At 41.6% G+C, this 18,682-nt stretch overlaps 1 protein-coding gene across 10 annotated transcripts; it reads right to left on the reverse strand.

The window, feature by feature from the left end:
• Positions 1-918: 918 nt before the first annotated feature.
• Positions 919-18,650, reverse strand: tlr1 (toll-like receptor 1). 10 transcript variants are annotated; one of them, XM_078546197.1, is made up of 4 exons: positions 18,524-18,650; positions 11,604-11,636; positions 5,405-5,569; positions 919-5,049 (listed from the first exon to the last, which is right to left on the reverse strand). In XM_078546197.1, the coding sequence occupies exon 4, from the start codon at positions 4,963-4,965 to the stop codon at positions 2,488-2,490; it is 2,478 nt and encodes an 825-aa protein (XP_078402323.1). In that variant the 5' UTR covers positions 4,966-5,049; positions 5,405-5,569; positions 11,604-11,636; positions 18,524-18,650; the 3' UTR covers positions 919-2,487. The 10 variants fall into 10 exon arrangements, with proteins under 10 accessions (XP_078402323.1, XP_078402335.1, XP_078402343.1 ...); XM_078546209.1 differs by having other exon boundaries at positions 5,405-5,615; XM_078546217.1 differs by having other exon boundaries at positions 18,514-18,611.
• Positions 18,651-18,682: the final 32 nt, after the last annotated feature.

The raw sequence follows: 18,682 nt of genomic DNA on the forward strand, positions 1-18,682 counted from the left end.
GCTCCTGGGAGGCTGCCTCCAGATAGCAAGGAGGCGGCAGTGGCATAGTGGTATTGTCAGTGAACTAATAATCCAGAGACTGAGGTAGTCTGGGGACCTGGGTTTAAATCCCACCATGGTGAAATTGGTGGGAAAATTTGAGTTCAATAAAAATCTGGAATTAAAAGTCTGATGATGACCCTGAAACCATGGCTGGTTGTTGTAAAAACCCACCTGGTTCACTAATGCCCTTTTGGGAAGGAAATATTTACCTGGTCTGGCCTACAGACAAATGTAGTTGACTCATAAATGCCCTCTGAACAAGGGCAATTAGGAATGGGCAATAAATGCTGGCCTAGGCAGTGACACCTATATCCCATGAACGAATGATTTTTAAAAAAAGCTGCCAAAATCCCTGACGCCTACAGAGACTTAGAGGCTGACTGAAAAATCTGACAATAGGCTTTAATGGACCTTAAATGTCATCCATTAGCTAACCACCACTTCTGGGCAGGTAGCACTAGCGACCTCCATCCCGCTACCAGGAAAATGGAAGCCGGATGAAGCTAGGGAACCGGCACACTGGCCAGCAGCGCAAATTTATCCGCCCACCCACCCACATGCCACTTCCATCTGGGCCTAAAAGTTCAGCGCTGATGCCTGAAGCTATCTAAAGTTAAGATCTTAAATTATTAAAACTACTAGGTCTCCTGCTGCATTAACATTTTTCCAATGTTGAAGCTATTTTTCTGTCAAAGGACTATTTGGGGTAATGCTGGCCAACCAACATTCATGCTGTTTTGAAATCTGTGGTTCCTGCTTAAAAGAAAAGGAAAACATTGTGGATGTTCATGACAGCCCAAAGAGTTAATTTGTCAATTCATGATTTTCTTGTCACCATGGAGAATATCCATTCAGTTTAAGAAATTCAAACCTTAACAATGTTCAATGCATTTATTTACATTCAGCATACAAAAAAAGTTGTTGCTTCGTGAATTAAAAACAGCAATTAGTGGAATGAGTTAATTTCTTTCCATATCTATCGTCAGATGCAGTTGCGCTAGTTCACATAATTTTTTTTAAAAATATTGCCAAAACATTAATAACCAAAGTCCACTCTGAAAGTTGCATGAAGATCTCACCAAATGTTCAAAAACAAGACTACAGAGATGTAAAGTGCTTATAACTTTGTTACACATTTGTAAGTCTGCAAACTTCCACATATTCACTTTTACATGGAGACACTCGGGGAATGTTAGAGAACCCCTCATCAATGCCTGCTGTGTACTTTTTTTACTCCTTGTAGGAGTCTCATCACCTCTTGAGTGTTTGGTGTATATCAGGTCATTCTGGTTCCAAACCCTGGTCCTCCCACTTCCAGTCTCAGCCACATTCAAACTGGCTAACAGCTTTTGCTAGTTCTCTAGAACTTACCTCTTTTCATGAAAAATTACTGCTCTCCCTACTTTGTAGACAAAAGTAAATTTTTATGGCACATATCATGCCTTTCTTTTCCTTTAAACTTTCCTCCAGCTCATGTTTTGACCTACATTGGATCCCGATTAAGCAATGCCTCAATTTTAAAATTCTCATCCTTGTTTTCAAGTCCCTCCATGGCCTTTCTTCCCTTTCTCTGTAACCCCCTCCAGACCTACATCCCTCCGAGATATCTGCACTCATCTAAGTATAGCCTTTTGAGCATCCCCAATTTTAATTGCTCCACCATTAGAAGTCATGCCTTAGTTGCCTGAGCCTTAAGCTCCGGAATTCCTTTCCTAAACCTCCTCACCTCTCTACCTCACTTTCTTCCTTTAAGACACTCCTTAAAAACCACTTCTTTGACCAAGATTTTTCCCATCTGCCCTAATATCACCTTGTGTGGTTCACATAATTCCAAGATTCTTGGAATGTTTTATTACATTAAAAACACTATATAAATACAGGCTGTGGCTGTTGATGACAGTGTGTATGTGTGGTCTATGAGGTCTCAAGTCACATGTTAGTTCCCCTGTTGTGATTTAAAGGCCCCACTTAAGGTGCAGTGGAGGTCACCTCGCACCGCCAGCAAGGAACAACTTCATGTGTGGCACTTATGACAGACTTTGTCTTTCCAGAATCGGCTTGTTCAGCCATCAAAAGGAGTGCAGTATCTGACCTCACCAAAGTTCTGAGGCCACATTCCCATCATCTCTCACAGATGAAAGGATGCCAACCAGGCACGCAAGGTACTAATTAACTCATCCACCTTTTTCTCCCACATTTTCTTTAAACCCTCCTGCTCTTCTTGTTCAGATTTGCATATTACTAAGTACCTAACTTTATTTGTCCTTTCAGTCTGAAGGTAATCAGCGGATGCAGCCAATGTCTTGTTGAAGGTTTACTGGTGTAATCTTTTAACTTGCAAATTTTGTACTTTCAGTATAATTCTAAACATTATAAGCTCATGAAATGAACACACTGATAGAATATATGTACACTATGAAGATTAAAGTGATGCAGCTCAGAATATTATTGGTCAGTATTTACACAAAAAAATTCCTCTGACGGAGCGGTCAGGTTTATTCCTATTGTGGCCTGCAGATTGGCCCAGAATAGTCTCTGTTTGTTTTTGTCGCTAGGCCATTCTAAGTAAGTCTTCTTTGCCATAAGTGATTTCAGTTTATAATATTTAGATGGAATTAGGTACTGAGGGATTGGCTCCAAAACAATCAGTATTAAGTTATCAGACTGTTCATTTAATACCTGGTGCTGTGCAAAGTAAAGCTCATAATGGCACCACTCACTCTGAATGAAGTTAGGTGACAAAACAAATATTGATTTGTAACTCTTCTCTATACAGTTGATTATGTTTTCAATAATACCTTTGCCTGGAATAAAATTTCTTTCATGAAGACAGATTCGTAATGGGCTGCCCTTCTCTTCTAGATTTGGTAGTAGCTGCTCCTTCACCCAGGTGGAATCATGTTGGCTGTAGGACACAAAAGCATGATAGACCAAATTTTCAGATAAGTGGTGGGAGTCAGTCTTCATTGTTCTTCGTTTCATCTGGGTCCATTGCCAAATCATCCTTAAGTACCAAGGCAAGTCCAAAAAATGACACATAAGCCCAATTACAATTGTTAATGCGATCATACTACCCAGTACAATCACCAGTAAGAGAGTTGTGCTGCATGTCACTTCTGATAAATGGATGTCCTCCAATAATGTTCCTTTAAGGTTATCTGGGTAGGCACAGCGATAGGACTTTGGCCAGCCTATCATCTCTATGTGGGTGTTTTCCTTCATCCTACTAAAGTCTCTCAGATTGCAGGTACATGTAAATGGATTGGAGGCAGCATTCAGCACAGTCAGCCGTTGGCAACTTTGAAGAAAACTGCTTGAAGGTTCATGGAATGCATTCGCCTCGACAAACAAGATCTCAAGGTTAATAAATTTGCTACAGTCAGGAGGATTAGCCAGCTTATTAGTGCCAAGATATAATTCTTTCAACATATTCAGGTTGTTCAACATTTTGGGAACACTAAAAATATCATTTTTCTGCACATCAAGGACCTCTACGTTGCTAGGTAAGCATGTGAAAACCGAATCTGTAAGTCTGTTTGAGGATAGGTTCAGCTTTGTCAAACTGTTGGTCCAAGGGCAAACTCTAATCTCATCAAGAATAAGCTGGTTTTGACTCACATCCAGATGCTTCAGGGTTTTCATGTATTTGGTCATGTTACTCACTTCAAATAATTGACCAAGCTTATTCTGTTGTAAAATAAGAGTCTCCAATGAATTTAGGGTCTGACAGTCTTGGAAAAGAAAATCACTGGTAACTGAATTATCAGAAAGGTCAATTAATTTATAAGTGTTTCCTTTGTTTGGACAAGTCATGAAAATCATTCCGGATTCACAAACCATCAGATTTTCAGCCTTTATCACATCAAAGAAATGATATATAACTGACTGATTTACATAGAATGGTACCGTTTCTACTTGCCTTACTGCAAATGTCTTCAATGTTGTTTCCAAATGCCCGAGTGAGAAGGGTGTAACTTGGCATATTTTCATATTAAAAATGTTGAGATTTTTCACCATAGAAGACCAAATAATTTCTGTTATGCTTTCAAAAGCTTCCCAGTCCAATGTTAAATATTGTAAAGATAGGTTTGTGACTTTTGAGAATTTTTCCAGCATTTTAAAACTGTTAATATAACGGTTGCAATGTCGGCAGCAGCCCCTTCTTGATTTTAATAGACTGCAGTGTTTGCAGCAGTCAATGCTTGATAATTTTTGGATGCAATTTTGGCAGCAGTCAATGCCCGATAATTTTAAAGTATCAGATATGTTGAAGGCATCATATATGACCCTTTCAAGTACATTTGTATAGTTAATAGATGGCAAAACAATATGGAGTTTTGCTGTCCTCAAAACCTGTAAAGTACCAGGCTCATACTCTGACAATGTTTCTAATCCAATTGAAACTTCCTGCAACTGTTTCCCTGAAATTGCTTCAAGATCATTTTTCTGTAACTTTATTGTTTTCCTACTTCCTAATCTTAAATATTCCAGATCTTTCAGGAAGCTAAATGCTTTTCCTAGTGTCAGACTAAGAAAATTATTATAAGAAATATCCAAATATTTGAGAGAGTTAACATTAAGTAAAAAGTGACATTCAATATTCGCAAGTTCATTCATGGAAAGATCTAAACATTCCAGCTCTTGATTAGACCTGAAAGTAGCAGCAGCTAAATTTCTGATCTTATTGGATGACAAATTCAAACTTTTCAACTGGTGAAGAGAAGCAAAATCCTGCATATGAATCCCAATGATGTTGTTTTGCGATAAATCCAATATTTGTGTGAGACTTGGTAGGTTCTTTGGGACAGTAGACAGTGAGGAGGATGAATTGTTTATGACAACATCATTCTTTGCAGGAAAACACAAATTGTAGCAGGTTCTAAACATTAAAATCCAGACAAAAGAGGAGACAATGGTGACCATGGTGAGGAACTTTACTGTATTTCTTTTCTGCAGCTGAACACTTGCGTATTCCTTACGTTGAATCTACTTAGTGCAATGAGAAAACTGAAACAAAAACAAAATATGAATATTAGTATTGCACCTCAAGTAAAGTTGATCTGAAAATAAAACAAGCCATTGAGTGACATGTTGCAAAGTGGAAAATGCAAGAAACCTTAATCGAGAAATGGTTACAAAAATATAGCAGCCAAGCAGAACCCATCTACAATAGTAATAGTTTCACATTGTTGAACCAACCTCCTGCATGTTTCAAAATGGTGAGAAAATTCAGTCGTAGAATGTAAAACAGGGGTGAATAATTGAGGTAATGACAACAATGTTAAGTTAGTTTCAGTGAAAAGACTCTGAAAGCTCTAATGAACAGATTTATGGTAAAGTCAGTCTAATAAAGAGGCTGCACCTGATATCCTGTCTTTATTCCTTCTCAGGTGCTGAAGAGCATTTCCTGCGGATATTTAAGATTTCCAGTTTTCTTTTAAAGGGGTCCAGCACTCCCAGCAGTAATCCACACTCAGGGAGCTCATCTCAGGAAGTCTGATCGCACAGTATCTTGATTTATCATCCACTGCAATTAATGAATAGGATATCACAGGTTGCAGGCCAGCCATTTCCTTTGATATGTGAACACAAGAGATTTTCCAAGTTGCAATCCCCAAGAACTGCTGAAAACATTGGATTAATTAAATCACTCATTACATCTCTAACTACGTCAGTTGGGCTGCATATTGCTAGCAGTTCTGTAACCCTACAAAGTGACCGCAGATGCCACCTTGAAGACACCAAGTCCATAGCAGTTGCAGAACCAAAGACCCTGGCATTGAAGCAAATTCTTCAGGGTTGGTAGTAAACCTTCTATGTCCCCTGTAACCCATACTTCAGCTATGCCACCGTTGCCCTTCTGGCACACTCCAGCTATAAATTCGGCAGGAGTGCATAGGATCAGGCAGAAAATATGTAGCAACGTAGAAACACCAGGACATAGCCTTCATGACAGTTTCATAAGCCTTGTTCAGGGTGGAATCTCTCAATACCGCACCCAAGGTCACCCGCATGAGAGGAAGACTGACTAAGAGAAAACGACTCACAGTCCAGGGGTTCCTCAGTACCAACATGGAAAACATGCTAGAAGCTACCACTTCCCATCCCCCAACACAACACTCCAAGAGATGAGGCATCCTGGTCTGTCAGTCAGAAACAGAGACCTACCTGGAAGTCCAAGCCTGTGTTGTGGCCTACACAGCCAAAGATTTTTAAGAGTTGTTGGGGGATGGGGGAGGGGGGAAAGAGGCAATTATGAAGTCAATGGAAAGGAAGGCAAATCCATTTCCAACTGTTTTGTGGCCCTGCTAATTTAACAGGAGGCGTTGGGAGCAATATTGACATGTTTCCGGGAAGATGGGTGGCCACTGCTACATATGGTAATTCAGCTAACATAGAATAGGGTGGGGATGCCTTCTCCAGACAACAGGGAGTTAAAATCAGACAGTACTAGGAACAAAATGACTCTGCATTGTTAAGTCTCACTAGGGCATGGTAGCACAGTGCAATCACAATGCCCTGATAAGCCTAACCTTCCATTTGTTCTTCTCAACAATGTGTCAACTACATCAGAATGATCACCTAGTGTGGTCCTGTTGAGATTCTGGGGCAGACTATGTCCTGTGAGCTCCAGGTTTTCCACTCCTCCTCTGAGGTACATTCTGCAGCAATGGTCACTGTGCTTGTGCTCACAGTCAGAAAATGTCTGTAGTAATAAGTGTATGGTGGGTTCCTCAATCTATTTCAGATATGTGGAGATAATGAGATTTAACAATGCAGGGTCATTTTGTTCCCATTGATGTTTGATCTTAATTCCCTGTTGGCTGGAGAAGGCATCTCCACCCTATTCTATGCCATTTGAATTACCATAGCAATACATCAAAAATGCGACATCACTCTTTCTTCATCTGAATATGTAAACCAGTGCTGTCCAATAGGAATTGCTGACTAACCACAGGTTTGACTACAGTGACACCACTATAGCCACATGCACTAATTGTATTAGAAAACTCCTTACATACACTCACACAATACAGGGAAATATATTTTCATGTTTATATTTTCTTAACAAACATCTACCACCATTCACCAGTCCCTCTTCTCTTGAAGCTTTAATAGCAACTTCATGTGGAAATACTTAAAGCGTGAAGGGTGGGGGTGCGATGAAACGATTCACAAGTAAATTTGCACAATACCTTCAAACAAAAAAGAAATCTCAGACTTTCTTTGTGAAAGGATAGTCATATCGATGCCCTCACTATTTTCTGAGATGCACAACTGTCAGCTAAAGTTCCCAGTGTGGGCTGAATTATACGAGACACCGGATTCCCTGCCACTCCCAGCTGAAATGTCAGCAGAGAGCCCATCCACGGGAACACCGGCTGCCCTGCAGCCATTTAACGGTTGCTGTTAGTAGCCTGGAGGCTGGATTTCTGTTCCTCAAGGACATGAAGTCCTGCCTCAGACAGCTGTCGGCCTCTGACTTCGGGACAGAGGTGTGCAACACTGGATCAGGATTGAATAAGTACATTGGGGTCTCGCAAGTTGCTGAGCTGGAAGGCTCCAGTATGGGGGCTGCAGTTTGAGAGGCCATGTGTGTGTGTGTGTGTGTGGCGGGGGGGAGCAACTTGGGGGAGATAACACCTTGAAGTGGCCTCTCCGGGGGTCCAGAGGGCCTGTTAAGGAGGGGTCCCCACTGTCCACTATGTTGCTGTGGCCTCTACCGTTGCCGGTTAAATCCTGGCAGCAGTTGGATGAGGCCCTTAAGTGGGCATAAATTGCCTCATTAATGGATCTCAATTGGTCCATGGGCCAGTGGGCCAACCAAAGACACCCCCACTACTGGTATAACTGCAGTGGGAGTGGGGCAGGTGGCGGGCAAGTTGCACACTGGATTTAAAAGCCTCCCTGCCTCAAACTCATTGGTGGGGGAGTGTAAAATTCGGCCCTATAATTCTCTAGCACAATATTGAACTATATAGATTCCAATGTTGCACATCCTTGTTACTCAGTACCACAGTCCGCATGTACGAAAATAACTTTACAAATAATCAGATATTTAATGATTTTGTTGTATTACAGTACAAATTCTGCCCACTCCCCCTAAGTAATCCTGTGTTAACGAAGAAAACAGCCTTAAATAAAAAGTTTTATATACAACTTTCTGGACTGTCTCCTATGAAGTTATATTTTTGCAGTTTATCATATCTGAATATGGTTCTATTGTACAAGATTAACCTTTCGCATTGAATATTTTCAGAATAAATATGCCAAGTTGTTCCCATCTGTAAAGCAGAAATTACAAGCCACTAATGCCTTTCAGTATTATTCTGAGTGGCGATAAATCCTTTTGTAAAGGATGTTGTTTCAGTATATGAAATTGTTAAATAAAATTAAAATAATGAAACACTTTACAAAAAACTTCCTTTATTTGAAACCTGATCATCATACCGAAAGGAAGGCAGAAAAATGATGGAGAATATTCCAGAAAATATCTTCTTAGTCAGGATTAAACATCTAACTTTTGCTTAGACATACTATAGAGAACTGCTTAACTGAATAATGCATTTATGTTTTTTTGCAACTTGCCACAGATATTCAAAAAGTAATTATAAATAAACGGGAAGTGTTAAAAATGTAAAATAACTTCCTCTTTCTTATTAGATTCGTTTGGCACAGCAGCTATATTAAGATCCAATCAGAATCTTAAACACCATTTTACAAGGTGGTAACGTTAATGTATGTGCTATTGCGAGCATTTATTTTATTTATAGTTTATAGATTTTATTATATACCAATATATTTTCATTTGAATCACAAGTTAAAGGAAGTAGCATACACACTAAAGGAAGAGGTGTTTTATGTCTGTATGTACAAAAAGAAAAAAAAACATAAGTGCTGGAAATCCGAAATAAAGACAGAAAATGCTGGATGTTGTGTCTGTGAAAACATTCAAGTTGATATGGTAATTCAATGACTGCTATTATTTCAGAGCCTCTGGACCATTTGCTTCAGATGTACTGTGCCAAGCACTATGAGACCCTGGAGTGTAATTTCTAAAAATTCATCAGTCCATCTCTAGTGTTCAGCTATACTATTTGCAAGTACAATACTGCAATCAAACAGCAGCTCTTTCACAAACAGGTGATAAAAAAGCCAAATTTAATGTTTTGGGTATAAAAACTACAAAGCGATAAAGGAATCCCTTAGTGGATTGAAAAAAAAAACAGGGAAACGAACAAAATATATTTTGATCACACAGAAAAACTTAATGGACTAAATAACCTCCAAAAGAACTTAATGGACTAAATAACCTCCAAAACATTTTTTTTAGTGTTGTCACTGCTATGACATAGAGGAACATATTACAATTAATTTGCACATGGCTAGATACCATAAGCTGCAGTGAAATAAATGACTAAATAACACGTTGGAGTGCTCCTGGTTGGAAGACAAAACATTGGTCAGGATACCTGGTCAAACTCTTCTTCAAACATTGCCTTCTCATACAGTCAAGGACTTGGTTTAGCATCTCATCTAGAAAACAGCACCCCTAGCAGTGCAGCACTCCTCAACATGGCACCGAAGTGCCAACCTACTTGCTCAAGTCTATGTAGTGCAGCTTGAATTCACAACATTCTGATTCAGGGACATAGGTGCTACTGCAGAGCCAAAGCAGCCGTGCAAGGTAGCATAGCACAGATTAGAATGGCACTGTAATTCCTGACAAACAGGAACTCAGCACCTAATCCATCCTCCAGCCCATGCGCAGTTTCACCAACCACTGACGTCATTGTTGTGCACATGTTGTCCACCACCCACCACTGCTCTGTCCTGCTTCCCCCTCCCACAGCCCCCTCTACTGTCCCCCCCAGCTTGCTGCTCCCCACCCCCCGCACCCTTATGTTCATCACTCCCTTCAACAACCCCTGTTCACCACTTCTTCCCGCTCTTCTTGCTGCTTACTCCTGCTCGCTGCTTTCCACTCCATCTGTTGCTGCTCCCTCCTCTTGCCACTACCCCTCTCCCTTCTTGTGTCACTTCCTCCCACACGCCACTACCTTCCGCTCACTGTGACGCAGGAGTAGCGAGCAAGAGAGAGTGCAGGGGGCAGTGGTGAAGGGAGCAGCAAAGGGAGGTAGCAGGGTGGCAGCTTGTGAGAAGAGCTGAAAGGAGCAGAAGGGGGCAACAAGCAGCTGGTTGGGGGTAGGGGGGTTGGGGCAGAAAGTCAATGTGAAGGGAGGGAGCTGGGGGAAGCAGCAAAGGAACAGGAGAGAGCAGGGAGCAAGTGGCAAACAGCAGGAAGTAGCAAGTTGGAGGGAGCAGAGAGGAATGAGAGCGTAGCGATCAGGAGAAGGAAGTGAAGGTAAGGAGTGGCAAGCGGAGGAGAGAACAGCAAGTGACAGGGAGTGAGATCAATGTTGTGTGTTCTTTTCTGTCTTTGTTAGCTCTGCACCATCATTGATGCAGGCAGCTGTCTAAAACATCGCTGGCTTTGACATCACAAACATAAGCTTCATGTAGAGGGAATGGACCCTTTGCAGTTGCAGGGTCAGCAAACGCAGATGAATTTGGATGCTGATATTCAGAGTATCACCTACTTTACATTCATTTGAAATGTCCCATTAGTAAAAGCTACCACCATAACTTGTAGTTGAATGATCAGTTTTTCATGCATTAATAGGATGAAAAAAGAGTGCTTGCCAACATTTTGCAGGTGAGAGTGCTACCACTGAGCTAAGTCAGACACCAAAAAGATATTAACTCATTCAAAACCCACTCACTTGCATAGAGTTAAAGTCAGGCCCCAAGGTTGGAAATCATCCCAAAATACTTTACTGAAGAATCATATAAAAACAACAGATACTAAGTCCTTTTTAAGCCAGAGAGAAAAATTGTGAAGAGGTTTGAGAGAGGGAGTTCCAATGAATGGGACCAACGTAGCTGTAATGGATTTCCAGAAGCAGCAAAAGAAGTACACTCTAAGCAGTGCTATTATTTCCACACTCTCAGGGCATCCACCTCTGAAATCAAGAGGACAGGCTTAAGGTTCCCTACAAGGCATGTTCTAATTCTGTTCTAAAACTTTCTGCAACATGTACAGGTCTATTTACTAAAGGTGCAAACATGTATTTTTCCCCCACCCGTTGTGATTTATTTTTATTCATTTTCAGGATATGGCTGTTGCTGGCAAGCTGGGCACTTATTGCCAATTCCTAGTTGCCCTTGAAAAGGTGCTGGTAGGTCTTCACTTGAACCACACCAGTCCAACAACATGTTAATGTGTACAATTAGACTTTTGCAAATATGGTTAATTGATACAAAAAATGTTCCAGGATTTATATAGAAAAGATTGCAACAGATTAATTCCAAGCTTTCAGCTCATATTAAAAAGCTTTCTATAGATAATCGTACATTAATTGAAAAACTACTGTTATGTTCTGAATATTCTATATTTCTTAGTGAGTTATAAAACGTAACATTTGACTGACATGTTTGAGAAGATTGAGAAAAACAAACTAGGTTAAAGTGCAAATGTACTGAAAAATGTAGATTCTTACCTCTGCAAATGGACATGCTCTCTGCGCCAACATCTGCAAAACAGTATAAAACAGTTCATCTGTGCCACGTACAGGTAATGGTATAGCCAGAGAAAATCTCTATTGTTTTGATTACAGCAAAATGCGGACTAGAATGGCACTTAACAACTCAACAAATCTGAAACTGATGGTCCCTAACTATTTGAATCAGTTGCTGCTGTACACATTGCTCATTTTTTGGTGGCACAGTGTAAAAAGGCAGCCAAGTACACGGAGCACACTATAAAAAACATGAACATTTGTCTTTCTTTCTAAGTGGTGCTTTTAGGCTACAGGATCAAAAGCAGAACTGAAACTTTCAGAAACTACAAAACCAGATGTGGTGAAGGGAAAGGGAAATAGTTATAAAATAAACAGAAGGGAATATAGATCAGTTTAGGAGCAGAAAGTCCCTTAATTTTTGTCAATTTCGAATGGTAATTGTCAGCATTAAATAACTAGGGTTCCCAGTTTTCAGATTTAACTGATAAAATTTCATTGAATATAAAAGTTTGCAGAATACTGGTTATGGTAAAAGTATCAATGTTACAGAAAATACTGACAAAATATTCTCTCTAGAAGCTTCTGTTACATTCAGAGAAACAGAAAATGCTGGGAACACTCAACAGGTCTGAAAGCATCCATGGGCAGGATAGACAAGATAAAATTTCAAGTGTAGACCCATCTTCAAAACTGTAAACAGGAGCTGGCCAGGTGCATTCAGTTTTCTTTCTAAACTTTGTGGGAAAATGAGTGAATAATTACCCACACAGCTATCAAGCAGGTGGCTGGTGTGGTGACTGATGATGACCAGGACTTTCTCTCCTTCCCTGCTGGACATCAACAGCAATGTGGCTCAGTGCCCAATGTTACTGCACAGCTGCATTTCCCAAAGTAGATAGAGGGTTTGAGAGAGGGATTGCCACCAGGCAATCATGTGGTCATGCTGCTGATCAGCTTGCTTATCAGCAACTAACCACAAGGGTGAAAATTGGTGGCCAAACTGGTTCAACCTCACAGTAAGTCAGACAGGAATACAGAAGAGCTGCAAATAAGTCCAGGATCCAGATATGTCCACTTCAAACATGATCTACTACATTAGAGGGCTTCTTGGTTTCTCTCCTAAAATGTGCCACCAGTGACATGTGCCAGGACCTTCCATTAGCATGATAATAAGGTGACCTCCTCCAGACCTCACTCACTCTGGCAGGGTCACAATGGCCTGATCCTCGCACTTAGGTCAGGTGAGAAGCCCTGCAGACTTTCAAGGCCCTTGTATCATGCTTGTGGAGGTGGCAATAATGATTTTATGTGCAAAGTCCTTCCAAGATGTCAGTTGCAAGTTGTAGCTTGAATATGTGGGCATGTGGGAAAACAACCAAAGACCCCTCAACTTATGTGACACCTTGGTGTGGGTTAGAAATAAATTTGGGACAGGTTGATGAGCAACATTTGGTGGCATATCTACCTGTGGATTTCTTTTTAATCGTTCATTGGATGTCAGCATTGCTGGCAAAGCCAGCATTTATTGCCCATTCTTAATGGCCCTGAGAAAGGCATGGTGCGTTGCTTCTCCAACCACAGCATGTACAACCTCAGTGCTGATAGGAAAGGAGTTCCAGGGTTTTGACCCAATAACTGTGCGTGTGTGATGTGGAGGGGAAACTTGGTGATGCTCCCATATATCTGTAGTCCTGGTCATTCTAAGTGGTAGAGGTCATGGGTTTGGAAGATGCTGTCGAAGGAGCCTTGGCAAGTTGCTGCAGTACATCTTATAGGTGGTACTTGCTGCTACCACTCTGTGCTAGTGGTGGAGGTAATGAATGTTTTATGGTGGTGGATGGGGTGCCAATCAAGCAGGTTGCTTTGTCCTGGATGGTGTCAAGCTTAGTGTTGTTGCAGCTGCATTCATTCAGGCAAGTGAAGACTATTCCATTGTACTCCTGACTTGTGCCTAGTACATGGTGGCCAACCTTTGGGGAGACAAGAATTACTTGCCACAGAATTCCCAGCCTCTGATCTGCTCTTGTAGCCAGCACATTTATGTGACTGATCCAATCAAGTTTCTGCTCAATGGTAACCCTCAGTATGTTGATGCTGTGGTATTCAGTGATGGTAACATTGCTGAATTTCAAGGGGAGATGGTTAGGTTCTCTCTTGTCAGAAATGGTCATTGCCTAGCACTTGTGTGCCATGAATGTTACGTGTCACTCAGCCCTAGCCTGATCACTGTCCAGGTCTTGTTGCATTGCAAACACTGACTGCTTCAGTATCTGAGGAGTTGCAAATGGAACTGAACACTGTGCAATCATCATGAAATGGCCCCACTTCTGACCACATGATGGAGAGGTCATTGATGAAACAGCTGTAAGTAGCTGGGCCTTGAAAACTCCTAAGGCAATGCCAACAACCACAACCATCTACCTTAGTGCAAGGTAATACTCCAGCCAGTGGAGTTTTCTCCCCATTCCCATTGACTTCAGTTTTACATGATACCACGCTCAATCCAATGCTGCCTTGATGTCGAAGGCAGTCACTCTCACCTCATCTCTGCAATTCAGGTCTTTTGTCCATGTTTGGACGGACTCTTTCATGAGGTCTGGAGCCAAGTAGTTCTGGCAGAGCCCAAATTGAGCTTCGGTGAGTGGGTTAGTGCTGAGTAACTGCCGATTGACGACACTGTTGAAGACACCTTCCATTGCGCCCCCATGCCCAAAAACTGGGGCAATTGAATTTCCAGCCCTAAGAGCTGTAGCTGTATCTGTGTTCCACTCTTAATACCTCATGCGGCAGTGCTGGTTTATCTTAGGCCTTAACATTAGAAACACATCTAAGAACAGTGAGGAAATTGCACCATAAATAGTCCTTAAAGGACAGGTGTCCCCATAGGGTATAATAATTGTCTTAGCCTTTACAAAGGTTGCAACTATTTTAATTTTTTTCTGTCTTGGGAAAGGCTGCAAGGGGGTAAATGAAATGGGAGGTAAGAGACAGACAGGAAAGATAAAATAAACCCAGGAAGATGAAGTGGATGGCTGGTGAAGGGGAAGCATTGCAGCAATCGGTGCGCATGAGGAGGCTTGCCCTGTTTGGCACTGCACGAAACACTCCCCAGAGGATGAGAAAGAAAATTAATAGAGTAGAGAGAAAGCACAGGGGAATGGGAGGAGGTGGCAAGCTCATTCAAAGAGTGGAATAGCACCATGACTCTCCTTCTGAGGTGCAGAATTTTATGATTTCAGTAGAGGAATGCAGCATATCTGGCAGTAAAGGTGGCTGTGGTCAACACTTCCTTTACTATGTCAAGCAGGGAAACAGATGTTGAAGAAAATGGCACTCTTTAAGGAAGTTGCTAAACCAGATTACCCAACATCGGCCTGAATTTTGCTGTGCTAATGATGGTGAAGCTCTCACTGTTCGCTGTCATTGCACCAGTGAGAGGCCCAGTAATACTGTGGTGTGTAAATCTGGAAGTTGTAGTGGGCTATTTTTCGCTGTTGCAGAGGCTTTGCTATTGCACTTGTCCAACTCAGGATTGAAATGTAAGAAATAGCACTGGCAAGAATGTAGGCTAACTACGTAACAAAGTATTTTCACTACAACATTTTATGGCAGGTGTTTCCAGGCAGAAAGAGCCTCTGGAATCACTTGCAAATAATTAAAAGATCCGGCCCAGTGAGGACACTGACACTGGGAGGCATTTCAACTTTCAGAATGGCTATGGGAGAGATCTGACATTTTAAATTATTTTAGGACTTTATAACATTATTCTGATACAACTTTTATCTGACTTATTAAAAAAATGTCTAAGTTTATGATTTTTTTTAAAGTGATTGAAACAAAAGAATAATTTGGAACAATGACCTTTTACATGTATCTATTATGACAGACACTGCAGCAATTTAGTCTTGACGGATTCTGTGGGCATGTATTATTATATCCATTGCACCACATTACCTGTCCTTTTTGCTCGTATCAGAGAACATCGCAGAGGCCCTGTAAGGGATCATCCTTCCTTGCAAGTGAAATTCTTGCCCCCACCATTATGTTCGGTAAGTTTGCCCTTTGAGGTCAGTGGCAAGTGCTGCCACTTCACTGCTGACTGCAACATCCAGGCTAGATAATGTCATTTAGGGAAATCTGCCACCCTTACCCAGTCTGGCCTACATGAAATTCCAGACCCATAGTGATGTGGTTGGCTCTTAACCGCCCACTGAAATGCCCTAGCAAGCTGCTCAGTTGTATCAAAACACTACAGAAAGTTAAAAAAAAAATAAAACTGGGCAAACCACCTGGCATCGACCTGGGCACCAGATACGACAAAGGCACAATTTCCTCAGTCAACCCAGAAAAATCCTATTCACTAACATCTGGAGACTTGTGCAAACTTTGCAAAAGCTGTTCCACAGATGAGTCAAGCAACAGCCATAGTCATACTCACAGAATCATAGTTTCTGCCAATGTCCCAGACTCCTCCTTTATCGGTATGTCATGTCCGCAGGACGCACCCATTAGAGGTGACGTCACAATGGTATACAGTTGGGAGAAAGTGGGCCTGGGAGCTCTCAATATTGACTCTGGACCCCATGAAGTCTTGTGGCATTAGGACAAAGATAGTCAAGGAAACCTTCTCCTGATTACCACTTACCCCTTCCCTCAGCTGATGAATCATTATTCCCCAATGTTAAACACCACTTGGAAGAAGCACTGAGAGTGGTAAAGGCACAGAATGTACTCTGGGTGGGACTTCAATGGCCATTACCAAGAGGGCTTGATGGCATCACTACTGACTGAGCTGACCAAGTCCTGAAGGACATATCTGCCAGAAGAGGCCTGCAGCAAATGGTGAGAACACCAAGAGGAAAAAGCCTTTTTTTTTTCATTCCTGCATGGGATGTGAGCCTTGCTGGTGAGGTCAGCATTTGTTCCCTATTCCCAATTGCCCTTGATCTGAGGGGCTTGCTTAAGAGGGCATTTAAGAGTCAACAACGTTACTGTGGACCTGGAAGCCAGACCAGTTGAGGTTGGCAGATTTCCTTCCCTAAAGGACATCAGTGAACCCAGACGGGGTTTTTATGACAATCAATGATGGTTTTATGATCATTACTGAGAATGTCTTTATAATCCAGATTATTTTATTAATTGAATTTAAATTCCACCAGTTGCCATGGTGGGATTTGAACCCACGTCTCCAGGGCATTAGCCTGGACCTCTGGATTATTAGTCCAGTGACAGTACCGCCACACTACTGTCTGCCCCTCACATTGTCCTCACAAATTGACTTGCTGCAGATGTATCTGCCCATGACTTTATTGGTAGGACTGACCTCCGCACAATTTTTGCAGAGCTATAGTCTTCTTCTCATTGAGGGCATGCTCCATCTTATTTAGTGGCACTACCGCTGTACTAAATGGATGGATTCAGAACAGATCTGGCAGCTCAAAACTAGGCACCTATAAAGTGCTTTGGACCATCAGCAGAAATAGCACGCAATAGACAGAGCAAAACAATCCCACGACCAATGGATCAAATCAAAGTTCTGCAGTCCTGCCACATCTAGTCCTGAATGGAGGTGGACAATGAAACAAACAATGGGAGGAAGAGGATCCACAAACATCACCATTTTCAATCCTACTCCTTGTTAAAAACTCTCTCTCCATTTTTTATCCTGAATGGCCTTTCATTTTAAGATGTTCCCTTGTTCTTCATTCCCAAACCAGAATAAACAACTCCTCCATATCTATCCTATCAAATTATTTTAACATTTTAAACACAATCAGATAACCTCTCAATCGTCTATGTTGAAAAGAAAGAAAAAAGAAATACTCGCATTTATATAGCATTTTTCACTACCACCTGATGTCTCAAAGTGCTCAACAGCCAATGAAATTTTTTTTGAAGCACAGTCACTCTTGTAATGTTGGAAATGTGGCAGACAATATACATATAGCAAACTCCCACAAACATGATGTGACAATGATCAGATCAAAACAAAAACAGAATTACCTGGAAAAACTCAGCAGGTCTGGCAGCATCGGCAGAGAAGAAGAGTTGACGTTTCGAGTCCTCATGACCCTTCAACAGAATAATATCAGGTCATTTGTTTTTGTGATGTTGGGTGAAGAATAAATATCAGCCAACACACCTGAGATAACACCCCTGCTCTTTTTCACAATAGTGCCATGGGATCTTTTACATCCAACCAAGCAGCAGATGGAGCCTCAGTCTAACATCTCTTCTGAAAGACAGCACTTCAGACAGTGCAACATTCCCTCAGTACTGTACTGGTGTGTTGGTGTAGATTTTTGTATTCAAGCCTTGGAGTAGAATTTGAACCCAGAATCTTATGACTCAGAGACAAGAGTGCTACCAACTGAGCCATGGCCGACAAAAGGAATACAAGCCAAGTTTATGCAACCTGTCCTAAAAATTTATCTTGCTAAGCTACGGCAGCATTCTTCCAAGGCCAATATCGCCTTCCTGAGGACTGGTCCCCAAAACTGAAACACAGTAGTGCAGGTGGAGTCTGACCAAAATTCCATGTAACTAAATCAGAAGTTCCTCCCCTTGGTATTCCAGCCCCAATGAAATAAAAGACCAGCATTTTTGTGCACTAGCTTTTAGTGATTTATGTACTCGAACATTCAATTCCTTCATCAAAATAGAACTGGAGGAATTGAACGTCGAGTGCTATTTTAAACACAGTTTGTATGAATTTGGGGGGGGGGGGGGGGTTGGTTCTGGTTTACATTGTGGGTATTGACCCTTCAAATTTGGGCATAAAGCACTCACTCTTTGTGACAGTATATTGTTGAAAAGGAGAAAGTTGCAGGGGAGTAGACAGCCACGATCATACCTGAGTAACATGTAGAACTTTTTAAAATAAAAATACTCAGCAATACTAGCAGCATCTGTGGAGAGTGTTAAAATTCCCAATTCCTCGAGCAGAAGACGCTGCTCGCTCAAAATCCCGCACTCAGCGTCGGTGCAACACCAAACCGATTCCCCCCAACCCCAAAGGGCGGCGTTGGGTGGGACACTCCTTTCCGGAGGGCCGCGCT

The sequence above is a fragment of the Cetorhinus maximus genome, chromosome 1 (assembly GCF_964194155.1).
Source record: "Cetorhinus maximus chromosome 1, sCetMax3.hap1.1, whole genome shotgun sequence".
Taxonomy (NCBI): domain Eukaryota; kingdom Metazoa; phylum Chordata; class Chondrichthyes; order Lamniformes; family Cetorhinidae; genus Cetorhinus; species Cetorhinus maximus.